General features: G+C 39.7%; 1 protein-coding gene across 1 annotated transcript in view; it reads right to left on the reverse strand.

Annotated features, from left to right (window-relative positions):
• LOC128643607 (activating molecule in BECN1-regulated autophagy protein 1) overlaps nt 1-27,949 on the reverse strand; it is a gene marked incomplete at both ends in the record, with an annotated part of 63,019 nt that overhangs the window by 14,103 nt on the left and 20,967 nt on the right. Inside the window, 3 exon segments of the mRNA XM_053696450.1 lie at nt 795-949; nt 1,915-2,103; nt 2,324-2,434. Coding sequence (XP_053552425.1) covers nt 795-949; nt 1,915-2,103; nt 2,324-2,434 — 455 coding nt within the window.

Genomic DNA, 27,949 nt, shown 5'->3' on the forward strand with positions numbered 1-27,949 from the left:
TCTTATTAAAATAGGTTTTACTGCTTACCCCATTCCCATACAGGGAAATAATGCCAGCCAGTTCTGATACACCAAGTCTCCTCAGAAAAAAAGGCTGCACATACCTTAATGCTGCTTGTAGCATGAAACTGGTCTCCACACCGAAGATGTCTCATGGTTACCTTCAGAAGTCTTGTGGGAACCAGCGTGGATCTTAGTTACAAATGCTAAAATCATCAACCTCAGGGCAGAAATCTTCTTCCATATCCCACTGAGGAAAATAGTACGCACCGGTACCATTTAAAATAAAAAACTTCTTTATTGAAGAAACTAAAACTAACACCTCACTTTACCATGTCTTCCTAGTATAACACAGGCAAAAAGAATGACTGGGGGTGGAGGGGAAGGGGAGGGGCTATATATACAGCTCTGCTGTGGTGCTCTTTGCCACTTCCTGTTAGCAGAAGGTTAATATTCCACAAGTAAGGATGAAATCCTTGGACTCGTCATATCTTTGTAAAAGAAAACAATATTTTTATTTCATGATTCATATAGAGCATAATACAATTTAAAAACAAAAAATGTATTTCTATTATCAAATGTACTTCTTTCTACTGTGTTCTTTGTTGAAGAGCATACCTAGGTAAGTAGTGTTCATGTGTCTGGATCACTATATGGCAGAAATGTAAACATTAGATGGAAGCAGTGTTTGCACAATGTATGACATTATTAAAAAGCATTCTTGCACACCTGCCATTTTAGGGTATACAGTAGATAGGAAGCCATGCAAGAATTAGGAACAATTTAGCACTCACCCGCATAGATGTTTCTCCTCCGTGAGGTTTTTGGAGACGGAAGACCTGAGCTACCATGTGCTCTGTGGAAGGATGTAGCAAAATCCTGCGGGAGGCTAGGCCTACCATGACGTACCGACCCATTGGAGAGAGGCTCACAGAGATAGCGTTGGGACCTGCATAGAGCAGACAGATTATAGTGAGTATTTGTAATTTGGTCAGAAACTCAGAAGTGAGCAGGAGAAAACTCCCATAATACTAACTAAGGCACATAATAGAGTTGCTAATAAAACTGTATCAACATAAACAACAGCCTCTGAAAGGGGTACCAACGCCAATTTTTTTCTTTCATGATTCAGATGCATGCAATTTTAAGCAACTTTCCTCCTGGGTTACTCTTGCTAATTGTAGCCACCAATTAACAAGCGCTATCCAGGGTTCTGTAACCAAAAATGGGCCGGCTCTTTAGCTTACATTCTTACTTTTTCAAATAAAGATTGCAAGAGAACAAATAAAAATTGATAATAGGAATAAATTAGAAAATTCTAAAAAAGCTCTATCTGAATCATGAAAAAAAAAAATTTGGTTTAGTGTCCCTTTAAGGGAACATGAAAGTAAAAATCAAACTTTCATGGTTCAGATAGAACATGCAATTTTAGGACTTTTCAACTTACATCTGTTACACGTTTTACTTTGTTCCCTTGGTATCCTTTGCTGGAAAGAACATCTAGGTTGGCTCAGAAGCAGCAAAGCACTACTAGGAGCTAGCAGGTGGCTATACACATATGCCTCTTGCCATCTAATGTATTCAGCTAGGTCCCAGTAGTATAATGCTGTTCTGAAGATGACTTAACAACATTTACAGGGGTTGAACACAGTTATATGCAAGCAACAGTACAATAAAAAAATGAATTAACAGAGCATGTTCCTTATGCAATTTTATGTCTCTTTAAGTCTGTAAAATTGGACCTTTATTTCATCACTGCTTAAGGGTCCAAAACTTTAAACTATAGACAAAGCCTTTATCCAGCCCTTAGACATAACAAAGGTCTGGTTTTACAGACGTATAATGCTGGAAACTATACATTTAAGTTGATATAGTGATTCAAAAGTCCTTAGGGTAAATCCAGCACCCCCGTACCAAAGCGCTTGGTGAAGAGGGCCTCTCCAAGGTTGTGGGGGGCCAGAGAATACACGGCCAAGATGCCCTCATCAGGGAAGCCACGCTGACTGCTGGGAATAAACGCTGCAAGGAGCTGCCCGTCAGCTGAGATGTCACAACTGGCATCATTGTAGATTTTGCAGTTCTGAACTAGAACATTAGCGGAGGCTGCAAAAATCAAGAATAACGGTATTAAAAAAATTTGAAGGGGATATAAAGAGAAAAAAAAGAAAGAAAACAGGGTAAACAGAACCAAAACGGTTATGGAAGAGAAATCAGGAACTAGAGACATAAATCCCCAAAACAGTTACTACACTTCAAATTTACTGATCCAACTAGGGGTTTGTGCAACTCAGTCCAATGATCAAGCCAAAGAACCCTCTCTCACCATTGCTGATCTCCGGCAGGTCATATTTGGTGAAGTCCCACCACTGCAGCCTGTAGGTTGTGTTTGCGATATTACTAGCCACCGCTGACTGTCCGTCACCAATCACAGCACCTTTGGTAAGAAATAAGAAAACTTTTATATAAGAACCATTCTATAGATATGTAATTTTGATTTAAGAAAGGGCCCAGACTATAAGGCTGACTTGTTTCAGCTGTCATTATGTTGTGACAGGAAGGAAGACACCACTAAACACTTGCACATCGGACTTGGTAAATCATTCTCCATACCACTCTATGTTAAGTTCCATTAACAGCAGAAATTAAAAAATAGAGGAACTATAAAATAAATATTAAACTGAAAATAAACTTTTAAGCATACAAATAATGCAGTGTACATTCATTATATTAAAAAAATGGTTGAGTAACTGACTACTCCTCAAGCAACAAAAAACATAATTTATGTAAGAACTTACCTGATAAATTCATTTCTTTCATATTAGCAAGAGTCCATGAGCTAGTGACGTATGGGATATACATTCCTACCAGGAGGGGCAAAGTTTCCCAAACCTCAAAATGCCTATAAATACACCCCTCACCACACCCACAATTCAGTTTAACGAATAGCCAAGAAGTGGGGTGATAAAAAAGTGCGAAAGCATATAAAATAAGGAATTGGAATAATTGTGCTTTATACAAAATCATAACCACCACAAAAAAAGGGCGGGCCTCATGGACTCTTGCTAATATGAAAGAAATGAATTTATCAGGTAAGTTCTTACATAAATTATGTTTTCTTTCATGTAATTAGCAAGAGTCCATGAGCTAGTGACGTATGGGATAATGACTACCCAAGATGTGGATCTTTCCACACAAGAGTCACTAGAGAGGGAGGGATAAAATAAAGACAGCCAATTCCTGCTGAAAATAATCCACACCCAAAATAAAGTTTAACGAAAAACATAAGCAGAAGATTCAAACTGAAACCGCTGCCTGAAGTACTTTTCTACCAAAAACTGCTTCAGAAGAAGAAAATACATCAAAATGGTAGAATTTAGTAAAAGTATGCAAAGAGGACCAAGTTGCTGCTTTGCAGATCTGGTCAACCGAAGCTTCATTCCTAAACGCCCAGGAAGTAGATACTGACCTAGTAGAATGAGCTGTAATTCTCTGAGGCAGGAATTTTACCCGACTCAACATAGGCAAGATGAATTAAAGATTTCAACCAAGATGCCAAAGAAATGGCAGAAGCTTTCTGGCCTTTCCTAGAACCGGAAAAGATAACAAATAGACTAGAAGTCTTACGGAAAGATTTCGTAGCTTCAACATAATATTTCAAAGCTCTAACAACATCCAAAGAATGCAACGATTTCTCCTTAGAATTCTTAGGATTAGGACATAATGAAGGAACCACAATTTCTCTACTAATGTTGTTGGAATTCACAACTTTAGGTAAAAATTCAAAAGAAGTTCGCAACACCGCCTTATCCTGATGAAAAATCAGAAAAGGAGACTCACAAGAAAGAGCAGATAATTCAGAAACTCTTCTAGCAGAAGAGATGGCCAAAAGGAACAAAACTTTCCAAGAAAGTAATTTAATGTCCAATGAATGCATAGGTTCAAACGGAGGAGCTTGAAGAGCTCCCAGAACCAAATTCAAACTCCAAGGAGGAGAAATTGACTTAATGACAGGTTTTATACGAACCAAAGCTTGTACAAAACAATGAATATCAGGAAGAATAGCAATCTTTCTGTGAAAAAGAACAGAAAGAGCAGAGATTTGTCCTTTCAAAGAACTTGCGGACAAACCCTTATCTAAACCATCCTGAAGAAACTGTAAAATTCTCGGTATTCTAAAAGAATGCCAAGAAAAATGATGAGAAAGACATCAAGAAATATAAGTCTTCCAGACTCTATAATATATCTCTCGAGATACAGATTTACGAGCCTGTAACATAGTATTAATCACGGAGTCAGAGAAACCTCTTTGAACGCTTGATTCTTGGTCAATCTCCATACCTTTAAATTTAAGGATTTCAGATCCTGATGGAAAAAAGGACCTTGTGATAGAAGGTCTGGTCTTAACGGAAGAGTCCACGGTTGGCAAGAGGCCATCCGGACAAGATCCGCATACCAAAACCTGTGAGGCCATGCTGGAGCTACCAGCAGAACAAACGAGCATTCCTTCAGAATCTTGGAGATCACTCTTGGAAGAAGAACTAGAGGCGGAAAGATATAGGCAGGATGATACTTCCAAGGAAGTGATAATGCATCCACTGCCTCCGCCTGAGGATCCCGGGATCTGGACAGATACCTGGGAAGTTTCTTGTTTAGATGGGACGCCATCAGATCTATTTCTGGAAGTTCCCACATTTGAACAATCTGAAGAAATACCTCTGGGTGAAGAGACCATTCGCCCGGATGCAACATTTGGCGACTTAGATAATCCGCTTCCCAATTGTCTACACCTGGGATATGAACCGCAGAGATTAGACAGGAGCTGGATTCCGCCCAAACCAAAATTCGAGATACTTCTTTCATAGCCAGAGGACTGTGAGTCCCTCCTTGATGATTGATGTATGCCACAGTTGTGACATTGTCTGTCTGAAAACAAATGAACGATTCTCTCTTCAGAAGAGGCCAAAACTGAAGAGCTCTGAAAATTGCACGGAGTTCCAAGATATTGATAGGTAATCTCACCTCCTGAGATTCCCAAACTCCCTGTGCCGTCAGAGATCCCCACACAGCTCCCCAACCCGTGAGACTTGCATCTGTTGAAATTACAGTCCAGGTCGGAAGCACAAAAGAAGCCCCCTGAATTAAACGATGGTGATCTGTCCACCATGTTAGAGAGTGCCGAACAATCGGTTTTAAAGATATTGTTTGAGATATCTTCGTGTAATCCTTGCACCATTGCTTCAGCATACAGAGCTGAAGAGGTCGCATGTGAAAACGAGCAAAGGGGATCGCGTCCGATGCAGCAGTCATAAGACCTAGAATTTCCATGCATAAGGCTACCGAAGGGAATGATTGTGACTGAAGGTTTCGACAAGCTGCAATCAATTTTAGACGTCTCTTGTCTGTTAAAGACAGAGTCATGGACACTGAATCCATCTGGAAACCCAGAAAGGTTACCCTTGTCTGAGGAATCAAAGAACTTTTTGGTAAATTGATCCTCCAACCATGATCTTGAAGAAACAACACAAGTCGATTCGTATGAGATTCTGCTAAATGTAAAGACTGAGCAAGTACCAAGATATCGTCCAAATAAGGAAATACCACAATACCCTGTTCTCTGATTACAGACAGAAGGGCACCGAGAACCTTTGTAAAAATTCTTGGAGCTGTAGCTAGGCCAAACGGCAGAGCCACAAACTGGTAATGCTTGTCCAGAAAAGAGAATCTCAGGAACTGAAAATGATCTGGATGAATCGGAATATGCAGATATGCATCCTGTAAATCTATTGTGGACATATAATTCCCTTGCAGAACAAAAGGCAAGATAGTCCTTATAGTTACCATTTTGAACGTTGGTATCCTTACATAACGATTCAATATTTTTAGATCCAGAACTGGTCTGAAGGAATTCTCCTTCTTTGGTACAATGAAGAGATTTGAATAAAACCCCATCCCCTGTTCCTGAACTGGAACTGGCATAATTACTCCAGTCAACTCTAGATCTGAAACACATTTCAGAAATGCTTGAGCTTTTACTGGATTTACTGGGACACGGGAAAGAAAAAATCTCTTTGCAGGAGGTCTTATCTTGAAACCAATTCTGTACCCTTCTGAAACAATATTCTGAATCCAAAGATTGTGAACAGAATTGATCCAAATTTCCTTGAAAAAACGTAACCTGCCCCCTACCAGCTGAGCTGGAATGAGGGCCGCACCTTCATGTGGACTTAGAAGCAGGCTTTGCCTTTCTAGCTGGCTTGGATTTATTCCAGACTGGAGATGGTTTCCAAACTGAAACTGCTTCTGAGGATGAAGGATCAGGCTTTTGTTCTTTGTTGAAACGAAAGGAACGAAAACGATTATTAGCTCTACTTTTACCTTTAGATTTTTTATCCTGTGGTAAAAAAGTTCCTTTCCCACCAGTAACAGTTGAAATGATGGAATCCAACTGAGAACCAAATAATTTGTTACCCTGGAAAGAAATAGAAAGTAAAGTTGATTTAGAAGCCATATCAGCATTCCAAGTTTTAAGCCATAAAGCTCTTCTAGCTAAAATAGCTAGAGACATAAACCTGACATCAACTCTGATAATATCAAAAATGGCATCACAGATAAAATTATTAGCATGCTGAAGAAGAATAATAATGTCATGAGAATCACGATGTGTTACTTGTTGCGCTAAAGTTTCCAACCAAAAAGTTGAAGCTGCAGCAACATCAGCCAAAGATATAGCAGGTCTAAGAAGATTACCTGAACACAGATAAGCTTTTCTTAGAAAGGACTCAATTTTCCTATCTAGAGGATCCTTAAACGAAGTACCATCTGACGTAGGAATAGTAGTACGTTTAGCAAGGGTAGAAATAGCCCCATCAACTTTAGGGATTTTGTCCCAAAATTCTAATCTGTCAGACGGCACAGGATATAAATGCTTAAAACGTTTAGAAGGAGTAAATGAATTACCCAATTTATCCCATTCTTTGGAAATTACTGCAGAAATAGCATTAGGAACAGGAAAAACTTCTGGAATAACCACAGGAGCTTTAAATACCTTATCTAAACGTTTAGAATTAGTATCAAGAGGACTAGAATCCTCTATTTCTAAAGCGATTAGAACTTCTTTAAGTAAAGAACGAATAAATTCCATTTTAAATAAATATGAAGATTTATCAGCATCAACCTCAGAGACAGAATCCTCTGAACCAGAGGAGTCATCAGAATCAGAATGATGATGTTCATTTAAAAATTCATCTGTAGGGAGAGAAGTTTTAAAAGATTTTTTACGTTTACTAGAAGGAGAAATAACAGACATAGCCTTCTTTATGGATTCAGAAACAAAATCTCTTATATTATCAGGAACATTCTGCACCTTAGATGTTGAGGGAACTGCAACAGGCAATGGTACTTTACTAAAGGAAATATTATCTGCTTTAACAAGTTTGTCATGACAATCAATACAAACAACAGCTGGAGAAATAGCTACCAAAAGTTTACAGCAGATACACTTAGCTTTGGTAGATTCAGCACTTGACAGCGATTTTCCTGTAGTATCTTCTGGCTCAGATGCAACGTGAGACATCTTGCAATATGTAAGAGAAAAAACAACATATAAAGCAAAATTGATCAAATTCCTTAAATGACAGTTTCAGGAATGGGAAAGAATGCCAAAGAACAAGCTTCTAGCAACCAGAAGCAATAAAAAATGAGACTTAAATAATGTGGAGACAAAAGCGACGCCCATATTTTTTCGCGCCAAATAAGACGCCCACATTATTTGGCGCCTAAATGCTTTTTGGCGCCAAAAATGACGCCACATCCGGAACGCCGACAGTTTTGGCGCGAAATAACGTCAAAGAATGACGCAACTTCCGGCGACACGTATGACGCCGGAAACGGAAATAGAATTTTTGCGCCAAAAAAGTCCGCGCCAAGAATGACGCAATAAAATGAAGCATTTTCAGCCCCCGCGAGCCTAACAGCCCACAGGGAAAAAGTCAAATTTTAAGGTAAGAAAAAATGGTCAAATCAAAATGCATTATCCCAAATATGAAACTGACTGTCTGAAAATAAGGAAAGTTGAACATTCTGAGTCAAGGCAAATAAATGTTTGAATACATATATTTAGAACTTTATAAACAAAGTGCCCAACCATAGCTTGGAGTGTCACAGAAAATAAGACTTACTTACCCCAGGACACTCATCTACATATAGCAGATAGCCAAACCAGTACTGAAACGAGAATCAGCAGAGGTAATGGTATATATAAGAGTATATCGTCGATCTGAAAAGGGAGGTAAGAGATGAATCTCTACGACCGATAACAGAGAACCTATGAAATAGACCCCTTAGAAGGAGATCACTGCATTCAAATAGGCAATACTCTCCTCACATCCCTCTGACATTCACTGCACGCTGAGAGGAAAACCGGGCTCCAACTTGCTGCGGAGCGCATATCAACGTAGAATCTAGCACAAACTTACTTCACCACCTCCATCGGAGGCAAAGTTTGTAAAACTGAATTGTGGGTGTGGTGAGGGGTGTATTTATAGGCATTTTGAGGTTTGGGAAACTTTGCCCCTCCTGGTAGGAATGTATATCCCATACGTCACTAGCTCATGGACTCTTGCTAATTACATGAAAGAAAACAAAAATCTGGATTGTATACTGCTCCAGATTAGTGAACCTGCAACATGATACAAAGTAATTGTTTAAACCTGTCAGTGCTAATGACAGCTCAGAGCCGTCGCTAGCACTCTCCCACCTTGAGGGAGATCTGGGGGCTTCACATTATGCGCAGTGACGTCACGCGCAATGATGTGATGACGTCACAGCACAACTTTATTTAAAAATAACAATGTTAAAAAGGGGGCATGCTGCTTACAAGCCTCTATCTCAGCTACAGACCCCCAAGACCCACCGTTGGAAAGGTAATTGCCTAACATAAAAGAAAAAAGGTAAAAAATAAATAAAAAAAACCTTTAAACAGCTTAGCACCCAGGTGGGAAAGTGCTTAGCACTCAAAGGGTTAAACTCATTTACCTCAAGCATTTGAATGACAAAGGAGATAACGTAAACCTACTTCTAATATTTAACTGTATTGCACGTACACTTAGATTGGCTAGCAGTGTTTTATATATACATAATTTAGTTTTAGTTTTGTTTGTTGTTGTTTTTGTTTTTTAAACAAAAAAACAAAACAAACCTTGGACCTGCATTCAAGTGCAGTTAAATCCAGAACACTCAACAATGATAAAGAAATTGGGCAAATTAAAGACACAGTATGTGCCCTTTGGTGTTTATTTGTGCAGTGATAGGAGTCCAGTCTCATTCTTATTATTAGGCCACTCATCAGGTGAACCAGTCAAGTACTAAAGTGTATCAGGAAAACTTGATGTGGCTTGGATTAGCTGTATACAACCTATTTGTTCAAATGGGGTTGCAAACCGTACCTAATTAGTCTGAGCCTAGTAAATACATGGTAACTGTTCTGCATGCACTAGGTAAACAATTGTATTTAAAGGGACATAAACAGTATGAACTAACATAAGTTTTTAAATATATAATGCAGCCAAAGCTTACCTGCAAAAAGGTTTCTGTTTTAACCCCCTTTAATTCAGGCATAGTTTTGTTTGCAGCAAGCTCCCCCCGGCCATTTCCATATATGGCAGGTGCTATCCAGACCATAGGTTCTTCGGAATGCACTCATGCACATGCCCGGTAGGGGGCAGAGACACATGGCACCTGACTAAAGCAGGGCACAGTATAATGCTGAAGCTTTCACAAAGCCTGTCACATTATCCCCATGGAATCGAGCAAGCCTCTTGGCAACAAACAATAGCAGTACCTGCTGTCCCTCCTCAACACCCCCCTCCCCTTGCTTCCATAAGTAATTATCCTCACATGCACACTTTGTTATATGATTCTACAAGGTTTGAAGTAGAACACTGATAAGAGGGTGGAGCAGGCTACACTTGTCAACACTAAAGTGTAACTTTGCTAATTTTGGGAAATTTTATTAAAATACTTATAAGCTTTGTTTACACTTTTTTCCCCACACACTGTTTTACCTCTGTTGACCCTTTTATAATATGCACATAAGTCAAAATGTTTTATAACACTTAAAAATAGCAGTGTAATGTTTTAACAAAAAAGATGATAAAGAAGAAAACAGTAGACTCTTTTAAACACATGAAAACATAACACAAGTTAGGTCCTATATTTTACATTTGCTTTAGCTAAAGTAATACATTTTCTATGTGATGCATCATTTACTTTTCTGTACAATATCCCTTACACTGAAACTGCAACACACAGGCTATTACTCTTAAAGAGACGTGAAACCCACATTTTTTATTTCATGATTCAGAAAGAGCATATCATTTGCAAGAAACAAGTAGCTTCCTAAAAATAGACGTTTCAGAAAGTCATATCTGGAGGAAACAAAACTTTATGGATGTTACTATATCGTCCTTCACTTGTCAAGTTAAAGGAATAGTCTAGTCACAATAAAACTTTCATGATTCAGATAGAGAGCATGCAATTGTATGCAACTTTCTAATTTACTCCTATTATCAATTTTTCTTCGTTCTCTTGGTATCTTTATTTGAATGTAAGCTATGGAGCTGGCACATTTTTGGTTGAGGACCTGGGTAGGGCTTGCTGATTGGTGGCTACATTTAGACACCAATCAGAAAGTGCTAACTAGGTGCTGAACCAAAAATGGACCGGCGCCTATACTTTACATTCCTGCTTTTTCAAATAAAGATACCAAGAGAACAAAGAAAAATTGATAATAGGAGTAAATTAGAAAGTTGCTTAAAATTGCATGCTTTATCTGAATCATGAAAGTTTAATTTTGACTAGACTATCCCTTTAAGTGTGAACATGCCAAGAAAATTTGGTAATCATAGGGAGTTGTATTTGTAGGATTTAGTTAATTTTGTATTTTTTGCTTACTAATTTCAGAGTGAGTCATTTATTTTAAGACTTCTATATCAGAGCTGGGTATCTGTTCAGTGAGCAGCTTATTTAATTAGTTTTTCTCCATCTGTAATTTAGTTTCCTATATTAAATTAGACTTATCCACATATAAAAATGACACTTATGAAGGAATTCCTATTATACGTCCTTGAGAGAATAAACATCTTACTCCTTATTACCTAGGCAGAAATGCTAATGGATTACTGTTTACGCTATCAAAATATCTATGGGGTTGTACCTGATCTCGCTTTCCTTCTTTGTATCACTCTCTGTCAAAGAATTGTTAGTGAAAAGGATAAGACAAGTGCTCACCACTTACACGGATATCAAGAAGCCTGGTGTTTCATGCCCTGAATACTCTGAAAGGTAATGTATAGGGAGACAGAGAGACTATCACCCAAAGCAGCCTCTTATATTAGAGCCTTGGGGGTGGACTTTCCAGGATATGTCTAATGGAAGAGTAGAAGTCTGGAAGCACTGACACAATGTCCTAATGGAGGGCCCATTAAGCTTAAATTCACGCTTCACAATCTCCTAACTGTCCCCACAAGGCTGATGGTTCATTAGGGAAACATATTTAAAGCATTTCAAGCTAGACAAAAGCTGGACAGTCAATACAGTGGGAGTTAATGGATAGTTCCAAAAGCTGCAGTCCTTTCATTTATAACAACTGGTTAATTAAGCACTGAATATGTTTCTTTGGTGTCACATTCAGGTCACAAAAAAAATCTTTCAGTAATCTTTCTGGACTGTGCACTGGATCAAGATAACCAACTGAACTATCCAAAGTAGGCTGCGTTTGTCATCGGTAACCATAATTATATGTGAGTGAAGGAAAGAGATGAAAAAGTGGGGTGATCACTAAAGGAAGCAACTCATGAAATTAGGGCTGCAACTAACGATTATTTTCATAATTGATTAATCGGCCGATTATTTTTTCGCTTAATTGACTAATCAAATAAAAAAACGAATCAATAATAGTTTCCTATATTTTAAATAAAATCCACATGAGTGTTACAAATATAAACTTCAGACTAAAAATTTACATTAACACAACTGTTTCTTCAATTTTTAAGCAGCAGAGCACAGTTTTATAATTAAACAAAACCAAAAACTGTTTGAAAAGGAGGTAGAACTAGAAAGAGTTAGACATTCTGTTATTCACTCTTTCAGAAACTTTGCATTGAAGAGCAAAAATCTCAACATGTCCACATGCTTCTGGCTAAGGCTGGTTCTCTGTTTGCAGCTATTTTTCCTGTAGCAGAGAAAAGGCACTAAGATGGTGTTGAGGTGCTTGAGATGTATAAGTAGGGTTTTGACAATTTCACCAAAGTGGGATATTTATCTTTGTTAGCTCTTCACCAATGCAAAGTGTTTTTCACCTTGGCAAGGGGCCTCTCAATAAAGTAAAACTTGACTTCATTCTAACATAAAAAATATCTTGAATATCTATATGCAATGGTAAATAACCAGCTATAAGGTTAGGAGAAAATATCTAGTCCGCTCTAAAAATAACGGATATATACTTATAAAGGTTGAACTTGGTACATATCACAATTTATTAAATATATAATAAAAAAAACAAAAAAAAAACAAATAAAAAGCACTAAAGACTATATATCAATAACAGGACAAAGCCTTAACACATTTGTTTATACAGTACATATAATCAGCAATAGCAAGCAATACGCTAATAATTGTGCAAACAGATAATAGTGCACATCAATTTAAATAACTCCCATCAATCTAGGGGCTAGGTGTAAACAACAAGCTTGGTACTATATCATGAAAAGCATAGTTCCAAATCACCTGATTTAATATAAACAATCCAAATGATGACTATTATATCTGGGTTGCACATAAGCCATGGGTAGTTGTAAACGTATACTGTCCTGAAAAAGTGAAAAGTAGACGTCCTTTAGGCTAAGGACATAACCATAAAACACAATACCATGTGTAGGAGTTCATTGGAGTGAAGCAGCTGGTGTTGTGCACAGACCAACTAATTGCAAACCAACTAATCGATTATGAGATTTGTTGACAACTATTTTCATAATTGATTATTATCGATTATGACGATTAGTTGTTGCAACTCTACATGAAATAAATCTCAACAAGGTAGTTTAGTTTCTGAAAGCAATGCAAGACACTATAGTCAATATATGGATTCAAAGTGAACACAGGGAAATAACCTAAAAGAAGATATAAGGTTCACTGGGTAAGTTCTGCAAACTATAGGCAAATCTAGGAAAGCAAAATTACAGAAACAACATTTAGGAGCATTTACAGATGGATGTGGCAAAGATAATAATTTATAGGCATGGAGCCATCATCTTGAAAATAAAATTATGGAAGAACAAGTAAAGGCAGCAGCTTTGTGAAAGGAAAAGAAGAAACTGTTTACCAGTGGTTGCAACAGCTTGTTTGGGTACAAAAGGAAAAGTGACAAATACTAAAATCACCCTTAGTAAGATAGGCATATGTTACTACAAATACAATAACTCTATCACTCAAGCTACCTCTCCCCTAACACAAGATGTCTAGATTGGATTCTCAAAAAAACTTGTTCTAAGTAAATCAGGTATCACAGCATTGATGTAGCTTAGCATACTTGTACACATGGTTGTATCAGACAAACAAATGTATTAGGCACACCGCTTCACAAACACACACATAAGACAAATACCTTATCACGCACAACTATATCAAACACACACACACAAATATATCAGACACACACCTTCACAATCACACGCAAATATCAGACGCACACCATCGCAATTACGCACAAATGTATCACACACTGTCGCAATCACGCACAAATATATCACACACACACTGTCACAATCACACGCCCCGCAATCACACACAAATATATCAGCCGCACACAGTTGCAATCACGCACCAATATATCACACACACACACCGTTGCAATCACGCACAAATATATCACACACACACACCGTTGCAATCACGCACAAATATATCACAAAAGTTGCAGTCTCTGCATTCAATGAGCTAGGAGAGATATTTGTAGTTTAAAACATTCCTTTATTCGATACAAACATTAAGAACATCAAGGGCACAGCCAACAGTTGGTGCAGCTGATGCGTTTCGTGTCTCATGGGCAATTCATCAGAGCTCTGATGTTTGTATCGAATAAAGGAATGTTTTAAACTACAAATATCTCTCCTAGCTCATTGAATGCAGAGACCGCAATTTTTGTTGCTTCTTTTGGATACTTTAACTTGTTTGGGGCGGAGTGGAGAACTCCAGTGGTCTGTTTGCTTCAACGAATGTCGGACGATTCAGTGTCGGCATCAGAACTAGGCTACACGCACAGTGTGAATTGAGTACAACATGCTTTCAACACTGAGGAGCTGAGCTGTCTATTAGTGGAGGTGAAACCGGAGACTCCAGAGGGAATTCAGCTCATGTGTGGTAAGCCAGCGTTCATTTATTTCACTGGGAAGTCTTGCACAAGTCTAACACTACTCCTGTGGAAGCCGCTGTAGTGGGACTCAGAGTGAATTGAATTTTACAGGAATTATGTGTATATACAATCATTAATATTGTTTACTTGTACTACCTGTATAACCACATTTGTGGGAATCGGAGTGAGTCAATTTCACAGGACTATTCTGTACATACAAGTATACATATTCTCTGACCTACCGTGTCTGTGATTTTGTTGAACTTTATACAAATATATCACACACACACCGTCACAATCACACGCAAATATATCAGCCACACACCGTCGCAATCACACGCAAATATATCAGCCGCACACCGTCGCAATCACACACAACTATATATCAGACACACACCGTCGCAATCACACACAAATATATCAGACACACTGTCGCAATCACACACAAATATATCAGACACACTGTCGCAATCACACACAAAACAGAATTTATGTTTACCTGATAAATTACTTTCTCCAACGGTGTGTCCGGTCCACGGCGTCATCCTTACTTGTGGGATATTCTCTTCCCCAACAGGAAATGGCAAAGAGCCCAGCAAAGCTGGTCACATGATCCCTCCTAGGCTCCGCCTACCCCAGTCATTCGACCGACGTTAAGGAGGAATATTTGCATAGGAGAAACCATATGGTACCGTGGTGACTGTAGTTAAAGAAAATAAATTATCAGACCTGATGAAAAAAACCAGGGCGGGCCGTGGACCGGACACACCGTTGGAGAAAGTAATTTATCAGGTAAACATAAATTCTGTTTTCTCCAACATAGGTGTGTCCGGTCCACGGCGTCATCCTTACTTGTGGGAACCAATACCAAAGCTTTAGGACACGGATGAAGGGAGGGAGCAAATCAGGTCACCTAAATGGAAGGCACCACGGCTTGCAAAACCTTTCTCCCAAAAATAGCCTCAGAAGAAGCAAAAGTATCAAACTTGTAAAATTTGGTAAAAGTGTGCAGTGAAGACCAAGTCGCTGCCCTACATATCTGATCAACAGAAGCCTCGTTCTTGAAGGCCCATGTGGAAGCCACAGCCCTAGTGGAATGAGCTGTGATTCTTTCGGGAGGCTGCCGTCCGGCAGTCTCGTAAGCCAATCTGATGATGCTTTTTTTTTTTATTTTTTTTTATTTTTTTTTTTTTTTTTTTTTATTTTTCAATTAGCTTTATTGGTGATAAAGAGGAAAGTGATAACAAATCTTGGAGTCGCAGCTCCCCAAACAGTTTTAACAAAGTTCCTTTTCTCAATAATACATACATTCAAATGGAAGAGCTGATTTGTTATTGTGGATTCTTCAAATCTAAATGAACTTAATCAACATGTTATTAAAGAACTAGACAACAATTATCATGCAGTACATCAGTCCTCTGATCCGATGCATTGTTTAGTCATCTTCCAATTATGGTTTAGCAATTATTTTAAAACATGTTTAGTTAGATAAATAAGTGAATAGTAATGGTATCGTGATTAGCAGCATCCCCGGTGGTCCTAATGCGTGTGTGACATCCCGGTTTCTGCTATGCGCCCTACCCTGTTTCATGAAGTATTTAATGATCGCCTCTATGCGCATTCCATCTCATAGTCATATATTCAAATTGCACCAGATTCTGATGATGCTTTTAATCCAAAAAGAGAGAGAGGTAGAAGTTGCTTTTTGACCTCTCCTTTTACCGGAATAAACAACAAACAAGGAAGATGTTTGTCTAAAATCCTTTGTAGCATCTAAATAGAATTTTAGAGCGCGAACAACATCCAAATTGTGCAACAAACGTTCCTTCTTTGAAACTGGTTTCGGACACAGAGAAGGTACGATAATCTCCTGGTTAATGTTTTTGTTAGAAACAACTTTTGGAAGAAAACCAGGTTTAGTACGTAAAACCACCTTATCTGCATGGAACACCAGATAAGGAGGAGAACACTGCAGAGCAGATAATTCTGAAACTCTTCTAGCAGAAGAAATTGCAACTAAAAACAAAACTTTCCAAGATAATAACTTAATATCAACGGAATGCAAGGGTTCAAACGGAACCCCCTGAAGAACTGAAAGAACTAAATTGAGACTCCAAGGAGGAGTCAAAGGTTTGTAAACAGGCTTAATTCTAACCAGAGCCTGAACAAAGGCTTGAACATCTGGCACAGCGGCCAGCTTTTTGTGAAGTAACACAGACAAGGCAGAAATCTGTCCCTTCAGGGAACTTGCAGATAATCCTTTTTCCAATCCTTCTTGAAGGAAGGATAGAATCCTAGGAATCTTAACCTTGTCCCAAGGGAATCCTTTAGATTCACACCAACAGATATATTTTTTCCAAATTTTGTGGTAAATCTTTCTAGTTACAGGCTTTCTGGCCTGAACAAGAGTATCGATAACAGAATCTGAGAACCCTCGCTTCGATAAGATCAAGCGTTCAATCTCCAAGCAGTCAGCTGGAGTGAAACCAGATTCGGATGTTCGAACGGACCCTGAACAAGAAGGTCTCGTCTCAAAGGTAGCTTCCAAGGTGGAGCCGATGACATATTCACCAGATCTGCATACCAAGTCCTGCGTGGCCACGCAGGAGCTATCAAGATCACCGACGCCCTCTCCTGATTGATCCTGGCTACCAGCCTGGGGATGAGAGGAAACGGCGGGAACACATAAGCTAGTTTGAAGGTCCAAGGTGCTACTAGTGCATCCACTAGAGCCGCCTTGGGATCCCTGGATCTGGACCCGTAGCAAGGAACTTTGAAGTTCTGACGAGAGGCCATCAGATCCATGTCTGGAATGCCCCACAGCTGAGTGACTTGGGCAAAGATTTCCGGATGGAGTTCCCACTCCCCCGGATGCAATGTCTGACGACTCAGAAAATCCGCTTCCCAATTTTCCACTCCTGGGATGTGGATAGCAGACAGGTGGCAGGAGTGAGACTCCGCCCATAGAATGATTTTGGTCACTTCTTCCATCGCCAGGGAACTCCTTGTTCCCCCCTGATGGTTGATGTACGCAACAGTTGTCATGTTGTCTGATTGAAACCGTATGAACTTGGCCCTCGCTAGCTGAGGCCAAGCCTTGAGAGCATTGAATATCGCTCTCAGTTCCAGAATATTTATCGGTAACAGAGATTCTTCCCGAGACCAAAGACCCTGAGCTTTCAGGGATCCCCAGACCGCGCCCCAGCCCATCAGACTGGCGTCGGTCGTGACAATGACCCACTCTGGTCTGCGGAATGTCATCCCTCGTGACAGGTTGTCCAGGGACAGCCACCAACGGAGTGAGTCTCTGGTCCTCTGATTTACTTGTATCTTCGGAGACAAGTCGGTATAGTCCCCATTCCACTGACTGAGCATGCACAGTTGTAATGGTCTTAGATGAATGCGCGCAAAAGGAACTATGTCCATTGCCGCTACCATCAACCCGATCACTTCCATGCACTGAGCTATGGAAGGAAGAGGAACGGAATGAAGTATCCGACAAGAGTCTAGAAGTTTTGTTTTTCTGGCCTCTGTCAGAAAAATCCTCATTTCTAAGGAGTCTATTATTGTTCCCAAGAAGGGAACCCTTGTTGACGGAGATAGAGAACTCTTTTCCACGTTCACTTTCCATCCGTGAGATCTGAGAAAGGCCAGGACAATGTCCGTGTGAGCCTTTGCTTGAGGAAGGGACGACGCTTGAATTAGAATGTCGTCCAAGTAAGGTACTACAGCAATGCCCCTTGGTCTTAGCACAGCTAGAAGGGACCCTAGTACCTTTGTGAAAATCCTTGGAGCAGTGGCTAATCCGAAAGGAAGCGCCACGAACTGGTAATGTTTGTCCAGGAATGCGAACCTCAGGAACCGATGATGTTCCTTGTGGATAGGAATATGTAGATACGCATCCTTTAAATCCACCGTGGTCATGAATTGACCTTCCTGGATGGAAGGAAGAATAGTTCGAATGGTTTCCATCTTGAACGATGGAACCTTGAGAAACTTGTTTAAGATCTTGAGATCTAAGATTGGTCTGAACGTTCCCTCTTTTTTGGGAACTATGAACAGATTGGAGTAGAATCCCATCCCTTGTTCTCTTAATGGAACAGGATGAATCACTCCCATTTTTAACAGGTCTTCTACACAATGTAAGAATGCCTGTCTTTTTATGTGGTCTGAAGACAACTGAGACCTGTGGAACCTCCCCCTTGGGGGAAGTCCCTTGAATTCCAGAAGATAACCTTGGGAGACTATTTCTAGCGCCCAAGGATCCAGAACATCTCTTGCCCAAGCCTGAGCGAAGAGAGAGAGTCTGCCCCCCACCAGATCCGGTCCCGGATCGGGGGCCAACATTTCATGCTGTCTTGGTAGCAGTGGCAGGTTTCTTGGCCTGCTTACCCTTGTTCCAGCCTTGCATTGGTCTCCAAGCTGGCTTGGCTTGAGAAGTATTACCCTCTTGCTTAGAGGACGTAGCACTTTGGGCTGGTCCGTTTCTACGAAAGGGACGAAAATTAGGTTTATTTTTTGCCTTGAAAGGCCGATCCTGAGGAAGGGCGTGGCCCTTACCCCCAGTGATATCAGAGATAATCTCTTTCAAGTCAGGGCCAAACAGCGTTTTCCCCTTGAAAGGAATGTTAAGTAGCTTGTTCTTGGAAGACGCATCAGCCGACCAAGATTTCAACCAAAGCGCTCTGCGCGCCACAATAGCAAACCCAGAATTCTTAGCCGCTAACCTAGCCAATTGCAAAGTGGCGTCTAGGGTGAAAGAATTAGCCAATTTGAGAGCATTGATTCTGTCCATAATCTCCTCATAAGGAGGAGAATCACTATCGACCGCCTTTATCAGCTCATCGAACCAGAAACATGCGGCTGTAGCGACAGGGACAATGCATGAAATTGGTTGTAGAAGGTAACCCTGCTGAACAAACATCTTTTTAAGCAAACCTTCTAATTTTTTATCCATAGGATCTTTGAAAGCACAACTATCCTCTATGGGTATAGTGGTGCGTTTGTTTAAAGTGGAAACCGCTCCCTCGACCTTGGGGACTGTCTGCCATAAGTCCTTTCTGGGGTCGACCATAGGAAACAATTTTTTAAATATGGGGGGAGGGACGAAAGGAATACCGGGCCTTTCCCATTCTTTATTAACAATGTCCGCCACCCGCTTGGGTATAGGAAAAGCTTCTGGGAGCCCCGGCACCTCTAGGAACTTGTCCATTTTACATAGTTTCTCTGGGATGACCAACTTGTCACAATCATCCAGAGTGGATAATACCTCCTTAAGCAGAATGCGGAGATGTTCCAACTTAAATTTAAATGCAATCACATCAGGTTCAGCTTGTTGAGAAATGTTCCCTGAATCAGTAATTTCTCCCTCAGACAAAACCTCCCTGGCCCCATCAGACTGGGTTAGGGGCCCTTCAGAAATATTATTATCAGCGTCGTCATGCTCTTCAGTATCTAAAACAGAGCAGTCGCGCTTACGCTGATAAGGGTTCATTTTGGCTAAAATGTTTTTGACAGAATTATCCATTACAGCCGTTAATTGTTGCATAGTAAGGAGTATTGGCGCGCTAGATGTACTAGGGGCCTCCTGAGTGGGCAAGACTCGTGTAGACGAAGGAGGGAATGATGCAGTACCATGCTTACTCCCCTCACTTGAGGAATCATCTTGGGCATCATTGTCATTGTCACATAAATCACATTTATTTAAATGAGTAGGAATTCTGGCTTCCCCACATTCAGAACACAGTCTATCTGGTAGTTCAGACATGTTAAACAGGCATAAACTTGATAAAGTACAAAAAACGTTTTAAAATAAAACCGTTACTGTCACTTTAAATTTTAAACTGAACACACTTTATTACTGCAATTGCGAAAAAACATGAAGGAATTGTTCAAAATTCACCAAATTTTCACCACAGTGTCTTAAAGCCTTAAAAGTATTGCACACCAAATTTGGAAGCTTTAACCCTTAAAATAACGGAACCGGAGCCGTTTTGAACTTTAACCCCTTTACAGTCCCTGGTATCTGCTTTGCTGAGACCCAACCAAGCCCCAAGGGGAATACGATACCAAATGACGCCTTCAGAAAGTCTTTTCTAAGTATCAGAGCTCCTCTCACATGCGACTGCATGCCATGCCTCTCAAAAACAAGTGCGCAACACCGGCGCGAAAATGAGGCTCTGCCTATGCTTTGGGAAAGCCCCTAAAGAATAAGGTGTCTAAAACAGTGCCTGCCGATATTATTATATCAAAATACCCAGATAAAATGATTCCTCAAGGCTAAATATGTGTTAATAATGAATCGATTTAGCCCAGAAAAAGTCTACAGTCTTAATAAGCCCTTTTTGAAGCCCTTATTTACGATCGTAATAAACATGGCTTACCGGATCCCATAGGGAAAATGACAGCTTCCAGCATTACATCGTCTTGTTAGAATGTGTCATACCTCAAGCAGCAAGAGACTGCTCACTGTTCCCCCAACTGAAGTTAATTGCTCTCAACAGTCCTGTGTGGAACAGCCATGGATTTTAGTGACGGTTGCTAAAATCATTTTCCTCATACAAACAGAAATCTTCATCTCTTTTCTGTTTCTGAGTAAATAGTACATACCAGCACTATTTTAAAATAACAAACTCTTGATTGAATAATAAAAACTACAGTTAAACACTAAAAAACTCTAAGCCATCTCCGTGGAGATGTTGCCTGTACAACGGCAAAGAGAATGACTGGGGTAGGCGGAGCCTAGGAGGGATCATGTGACCAGCTTTGCTGGGCTCTTTGCCATTTCCTGTTGGGGAAGAGAATATCCCACAAGTAAGGATGACGCCGTGGACCGGACACACCTATGTTGGAGAAATATATCAGACACACTGTCGCAATCACACACAAATATATCAGACACACTGTCACAATCACACACAAATATATCAGACACACACCGTCGCAATCACACACAAATATATCAGACACACTGTCGCAATCACACACAAATATATCAGACACACACCATCACAATCACACACAAATATATCAGACACACTGTCGCAATCACACACAAATATATCAGACACACTGTCACAATCACACACAAATATATCAAACACACACCATCACACACAAATGTATCAGACACACAATGTCACGCAAATATATCAGACACAAACCATCACAATCACACGCAAATATATCAGACACACTGTCGCAATCACACACAAATATATCAGACACACTGTCACAATCACACACAAATATATCAAACACACACCATCACAATCACACACAAATGTATCAGACACACAATGTCACGCAAATATATCAGACACACTGTCGCAATCACACACAAATATATCAGAGACACACCATCATAATCACACACAAATATATCAGACACCATCACAATACAGATCTAATAAGTCATATTGTTAACACATCCAACCACACACACATGTATATTTGCTTCTGTAAAAAGGGACCGTTTGAAGTAGGAATGGGGCCAAGTGTAAACAACAATATCTTATGTCATTTAGGCAATATTTACATGTCATAAAACCGAAAGGTAGTTTTATATCATTTTTAATACTTTAGTATACATAGTACTACAGATACTACAGTGTTGTTATCAGAAAGGTAACAGTTTTTTTTTTTTTAATAAATATAGAGCATCATTTACATTTTAAAACACACAAACCTAACCATAGATGCAGGTAGAGAAAATTGTTACTTACTGGCAAAGCTGTAGTTTTTAATATTAATAGAAAAGCTTGGATTTTTTTTTTTATAATTCTGGATTTTGTAATTTTATATATATATACACATAAACATACATACAAAAAGATCAGCACTCACCAACATCACCAACCACTCAGTGCACTGCTGTGAACATCCAAGGAAAAAGTATTTGAGGATCAGGATCCTGTGTAAATCACGTTTCGGCCCCTCACAGAGGCCTTGGTCATCAAATACTTTTATATATATATATATATATATATATATGTGTGTGTGTGTGTGTGTGTGTGTGTGTGTGTGTGTGTGTGTGCATGTGTGCGTGCCTTTTTATTTATTTTTTTAAGCCTACATCCAGGTATACTTTTTAATTGGCATATGGTAATCATTCACTTCACATCTTTTCCTAATGCTAGACACCCACTCTTTATATTAACACCTCCAAGCAACAGTGAGATTAAACAAGAGAAGGCAACCACTTAGGGATTTTACAGCTGCTCAGGGAAATGGAGATTCTAGTATACAGGAATGAAGAGGTTAAGGCGTGCGCATCTGTTTTGGGATGGACGGGAGGGAGCTTCCCTCCTCGGTTACTAACGCTTGCTGACCCAGCACAGACAACCAGCGCAGAACTGACATTTGAGAGAATTTCTGAGGCTGACGGCTCATCTGCAGGGAAATTTAATTTCAAATTAACGTACAAAACCATTCCTGCAGTTGATTTAACGCTCAATCGAATATTAAATGGCAGAGAGGAATTGGCGAGTGAGAGACTAGCATCCCACGGCAAATATTATGTATACTGCTTAAGAAACCGCAATTCACAGATATACAAAAACTTGTATACCCCAAAGCATTGATCTTCAGAGAGTTGTAGCATTAACCTTTTCATTCAGAACATGACTCAACTCACTTTTTAAAAGAAAAGTAAAATATAGAATTAAGCAAATTTTGCAAAAGGCATAAAGAATAATAGATAAATGTAGGATCAGGGTTGTCACCTTTCTCAGAAAAAAATCAGCATAGATTAGAATAAATAATCAACATAACTAAACTAAAGCTGTTAATTGATTATAAAAGATCATTAAAATTAAAGTCTAACCCACTTAGACAAAGTTCAACTATTATAGGGATTTTATTGCCTCCATTAAAGGGACAGTATACACCAATTTTCATATAACTGCATGTAATAGATTTGATCTAAAAATCCAGTATAAAACCTTTTAAAAACTTACTTAGAAGCTCCCAGTTTAGCACCGTTGATGAGGTTGAAGGTGCTGGGGAAAGAAAAAGAACAGACACTCCCCATATCCCCCCTCCCCTGTATATGAAAAGACAGCTACCATAAAGAGGAGCCAGCAGGAGTCTGTAAACGCGTGTATACATCAGACACTGTGGCGCTTGGTTAGGAGGCTGAATATCAGCACAATGTTATTAAAAAAAAATAAGCAAAACTATACATTTTTACAAAAACACTCCCAGATGGGCTATATAAATGGGTCATCTACAAAACATTAATGCAAAGAGAAATCTAGTGTATAATGTCCCTTTAACCTGAGCCTTAAAAATAGAGGTCATGTGTTGGTAAAATACCAGTTAGGTGGCGACCATCAATCAACTCTAATAGAACAAAAAACACCTGTAAACTGCAAATGCTGGGAAGATAGACTTTCACCAGTCTATTCCAGTACTTAAACGATACCTGCCAAATCCATGGTGCTTCAAAATGTAAAACTCTTGTCAAAAGTGAGAGGAGAAATAATAATAATATAATCATATATTTACACAATAGCTGTTATATTTCATGCTAGCAACAGGTTTAAATGTTTGTGGAAAAGGATGAATAAAGAAAAACTTTGAAACAAGTTGAAGATATTGAGAACGTAATAAGAGGTCATGAGTTGGACACCACTGTTGTATTTGCCTTCAAGCAGACAGACTCTACAGGTGAACACTCACAATCAAGAGTCCCATTGCGAGTCTGCAAAATACTTGCTGTGAGAATCAAGCCTTAATGCTGCTAAAACCTCTTGTCTGGCATTTGAATTTACATTTAGTCACAAGGGAACAAAGCCTGGTAACTATGGGCAACAAGGAAGAGAAAAAGGAGGGGGTCAGAACCAGGTTGTTAGTCTCAGACCTTCCACAAGGGGCACAGGACATACACTCCAGAGTTCTCCTAGCGCCAAGCCTTCACGAATGGCACACAGATCCCTTGGCTCCTTAGTTGTCAAGGCAACCACATTCATGGCTCACTCTCCCTCGTTAGAGCGAGAGGTAATTGGGTTAATTATCCCCTCATGGAAAGGTTTCCTGATGTACCCATTCAGGGGGTCGCTGCAAGAACAGTTGATGCAGCTGCTGTGAAAACACAAAACTCAGGGAAAAACCTAACACCTTTGTGGGATCTCCAGACTTTGTATGAAATGTAGAATTTCATGGGCAGACTTGTTATGAACACATCACTTAGCAGAATAACATCAAAGAAATGATAAACGACAGAGATTTAAAAAAAATAAATAATAGAAATATAGATACCAAACAGGGAAATAAAAGTGTCAAATGAAGAATTATTACCCTATATTGCATATCCAGTAATATTCTTTTATTTTTCCATTTCTTAAAGTGAGATTAATATTTCTCCATATTTATTACACAACCGATCATTGCATAGTCTCTCATGCTAGTGCAGTGCTAGGAAAGCATAGCAATAAATACATTTTATGCATATCACTCTAATTATGGGTGCCACCATTTTGGAACCACATGTGCAAACAAGTCAGCACTGGAATGCAGTGAAAACTAGAATTCAACATGGCAGCACACATGACTAGCAGGGAATAACCCCAATACTATACTGATAAAATGAATTTCATGCTTAAAAACAGAATTTATGTTTACCTGATAAATTTCTTTCTCCAACGGTGTGTCCGGTCCACGGCGTCATCCTTACTTGTGGGATATTCTCCTCCCCAACAGGAAATGGCAAAGAGCCCAGCAAAGCTGGTCACATGATCCCTCCTAGGCTCCGCCTACCCCAGTCATTCGACCGACGTTAAGGAGGAATAATAGCATAGGAGAAACCATATGGTACCGTGGTGACTGTAGTTAAAGAAAATAAATTATCAGACCTGATTAAAAAACCAGGGCGGGCCGTGGACCGGACACACCGTTGGAGAAAGAAATTTATCAGGTAAACATAAATTCTGTTTTCTCCAACATAGGTGTGTCCGGTCCACGGCGTCATCCTTACTTGTGGGAACCAATACCAAAGCTTTAGGACACGGATGAAGGGAGGGAGCAAATCAGGTCACCTAAATGGAAGGCACCACGGCTTGCAAAACCTTTCTCCCAAAAATAGCCTCAGAAGAAGCAAAAGTATCAAACTTGTAAAATTTGGTAAAAGTGTGCAGTGAAGACCAAGTCGCTGCCCTACATATCTGATCAACAGAAGCCTCGTTCTTGAAGGCCCATGTGGAAGCCACAGCCCTAGTGGAATGAGCCGTGATTCTTTCGGGAGGCTGCCGTCCGGCAGTCTCGTAAGCCAACCTGATGATGCTTTTAATCCAAAAAGAGAGAGAGGTAGAAGTTGCTTTTTGACCTCTCCTTTTACCTGAATAAACAACAAACAGGGAAGATGTTTGTCTAAAATCCTTTGTAGCATCTAAATAGAATTTTAGAGCGCGAACAACATCCAAATTGTGCAACAAGCGTTCCTTCTTTGAAACTGGTTTCGGACACAGAGAAGGTACGATAATCTCCTGGTTAATGTTTTTGTTAGAAACAACTTTTGGAAGAAAACCAGGTTTAGTACGTAAAACCACCTTATCTGCATGGAACACCAGATAAGGAGGAGAACACTGCAGAGCAGATAATTCTGAAACTCTTCTAGCAGAAGAAATTGCAACTAAAAACAAAACTTTCCAAGATAATAACTTAATATCAACGGAATGTAAGGGTTCAAACGGAACCCCCTGAAGAACTGAAAGAACTAGATTGAGACTCCAAGGAGGAGTCAAAGGTTTGTAAACAGGCTTGATTCTAACCAGAGCCTGAACAAAGGCTTGAACATCTGGCACAGCTGCCAGTTTTTTGTGAAGTAACACCGACAAGGCAGAAATCTGTCCCTTCAGGGAACTTGCCGACAATCCCGTTTCCAATCCTTCTTGAAGGAAGGATAGAATCCTAGGAATCTTAACTCTAAGCCATCTCCGTGGAGATGTTGCCTGTACAACGGCAAAGAGAATGACTGGGGTAGGCGGAGCCTAGGAGGGATCATGTGACCAGCTTTGCTGGGCTCTTTGCCATTTCCTGTTGGGGAGGAGAATATCCCACAAGTAAGGATGACGCCGTGGACCGGACACACCTATGTTGGAGAAAGGTATATGAAGCTCAAATATTTTCTTAGTTATTCAGAAAGCATATGATTTAAAAAAAAGTTTCCAATTGACTTATATTATCAAATTTGCTTCATTCCCATGGTATTCTTTGTTGAATTGATACCAAGGTAGGTGTCTAGAGAACTATATGGTAGGAAATAGTGCTGCCATATAGTGCTCTTGCAAATGGATAACATTCTAGCAAAACTATTGCCATATAGTGGCTCAGGAAATGGGCAGGGTCCTAAGCATATGACCATGTCTTTCAACAAAAAATACCAAGAGAACAACGAAAAATTGATAATAGACGTAAATTATCTAAAGCGTGAAAAGGAAAATTTTGAGTTTCATATCCCTTTAAAGGGCCATGATACCCAAATGTTGAAACACTTGAAAGTGATGCAGCATAGCTGTAAAAAGCTGACTAGAAAATATCACCTGAACATCTCTATGTAAAAAAGAAAGATATTTTACCTCAAAAGTTTCTCAGTAGCCACATCCCATTGTAAATGACTTCTAAGCAGCATATCAGTGTGTCTGTCCTGGGACATCTGAAGGGATGAGCCTCGTGCACTCTCATCTTATTTCACCAATCAGGTAAAGGAAGTTTACTATGAATTCTCATGAGAGTTAAGTGAAATCTCATGAGATCACAGTAAAAGAGTTCATGACCTCAGCGCTGCTGATGCTGATTGGCTGCTGTTCATTTCTTCATTTTTTTATTTTTTTTTACCTGCAGCTGGGAGCAGCTGAGTATAACTTTTTACACAGAACTTACTCTGCTGAGCTGAGGAGATTGTTAGGTAAAAACATAATTTATGCTTACCTGATAAATTTATTTCTCTTGTGGTGTATCCAGTCCACGGATCATCCATTACTTGTGGGATATTCTCCTTCCCAACAGGAAGTTGCAATAGGATCACCCACAGCAGAGCTGCTATATAGCTCCTCCCCTAACTGCCATATCCAGTTATTCGACCGAAACTAGCCGAGAAAGGAGAAACCATAGGGTGCAGTGGTGACTGCAGTTTAAAATTTAGACCTGCCTTAAAAGGACAGGGCGGGCCGTGGACTGGATACACCACAAGAGAAATAAATTTATCAGGTAAGCATAAATTATGTTTTCTCTTGTTAGGTGTATCCAGTCCACGAATCATCCATTACTTGTGGGATACCAATACCAAAGCTAAAGTACACGGATGAACGGAGGGACAAGGCAGGTACTTAAACGGAAGGGACCACTGCCTGTAGAACCTCTCTCCCAAAAATAGCCTCCGAAGAAGCAAAAGTATCAAATTTGTAAAATTTTGAAAAGGTATGAAGCGAAGACCAAGTCGCTGCTTTGCAAATCTGTTCAACAGAAGCCTCATTTTTAAAGGCCCAGGTGGAAGCCACAGCTCTAGTAGAATGAGCTGTAATCCTTTCAGGGGGCTGCTGTCCA

This window comes from Bombina bombina, unplaced genomic scaffold (assembly GCF_027579735.1).
Source record: "Bombina bombina isolate aBomBom1 unplaced genomic scaffold, aBomBom1.pri scaffold_1154, whole genome shotgun sequence".
Lineage (NCBI taxonomy): Eukaryota > Metazoa > Chordata > Amphibia > Anura > Bombinatoridae > Bombina > Bombina bombina.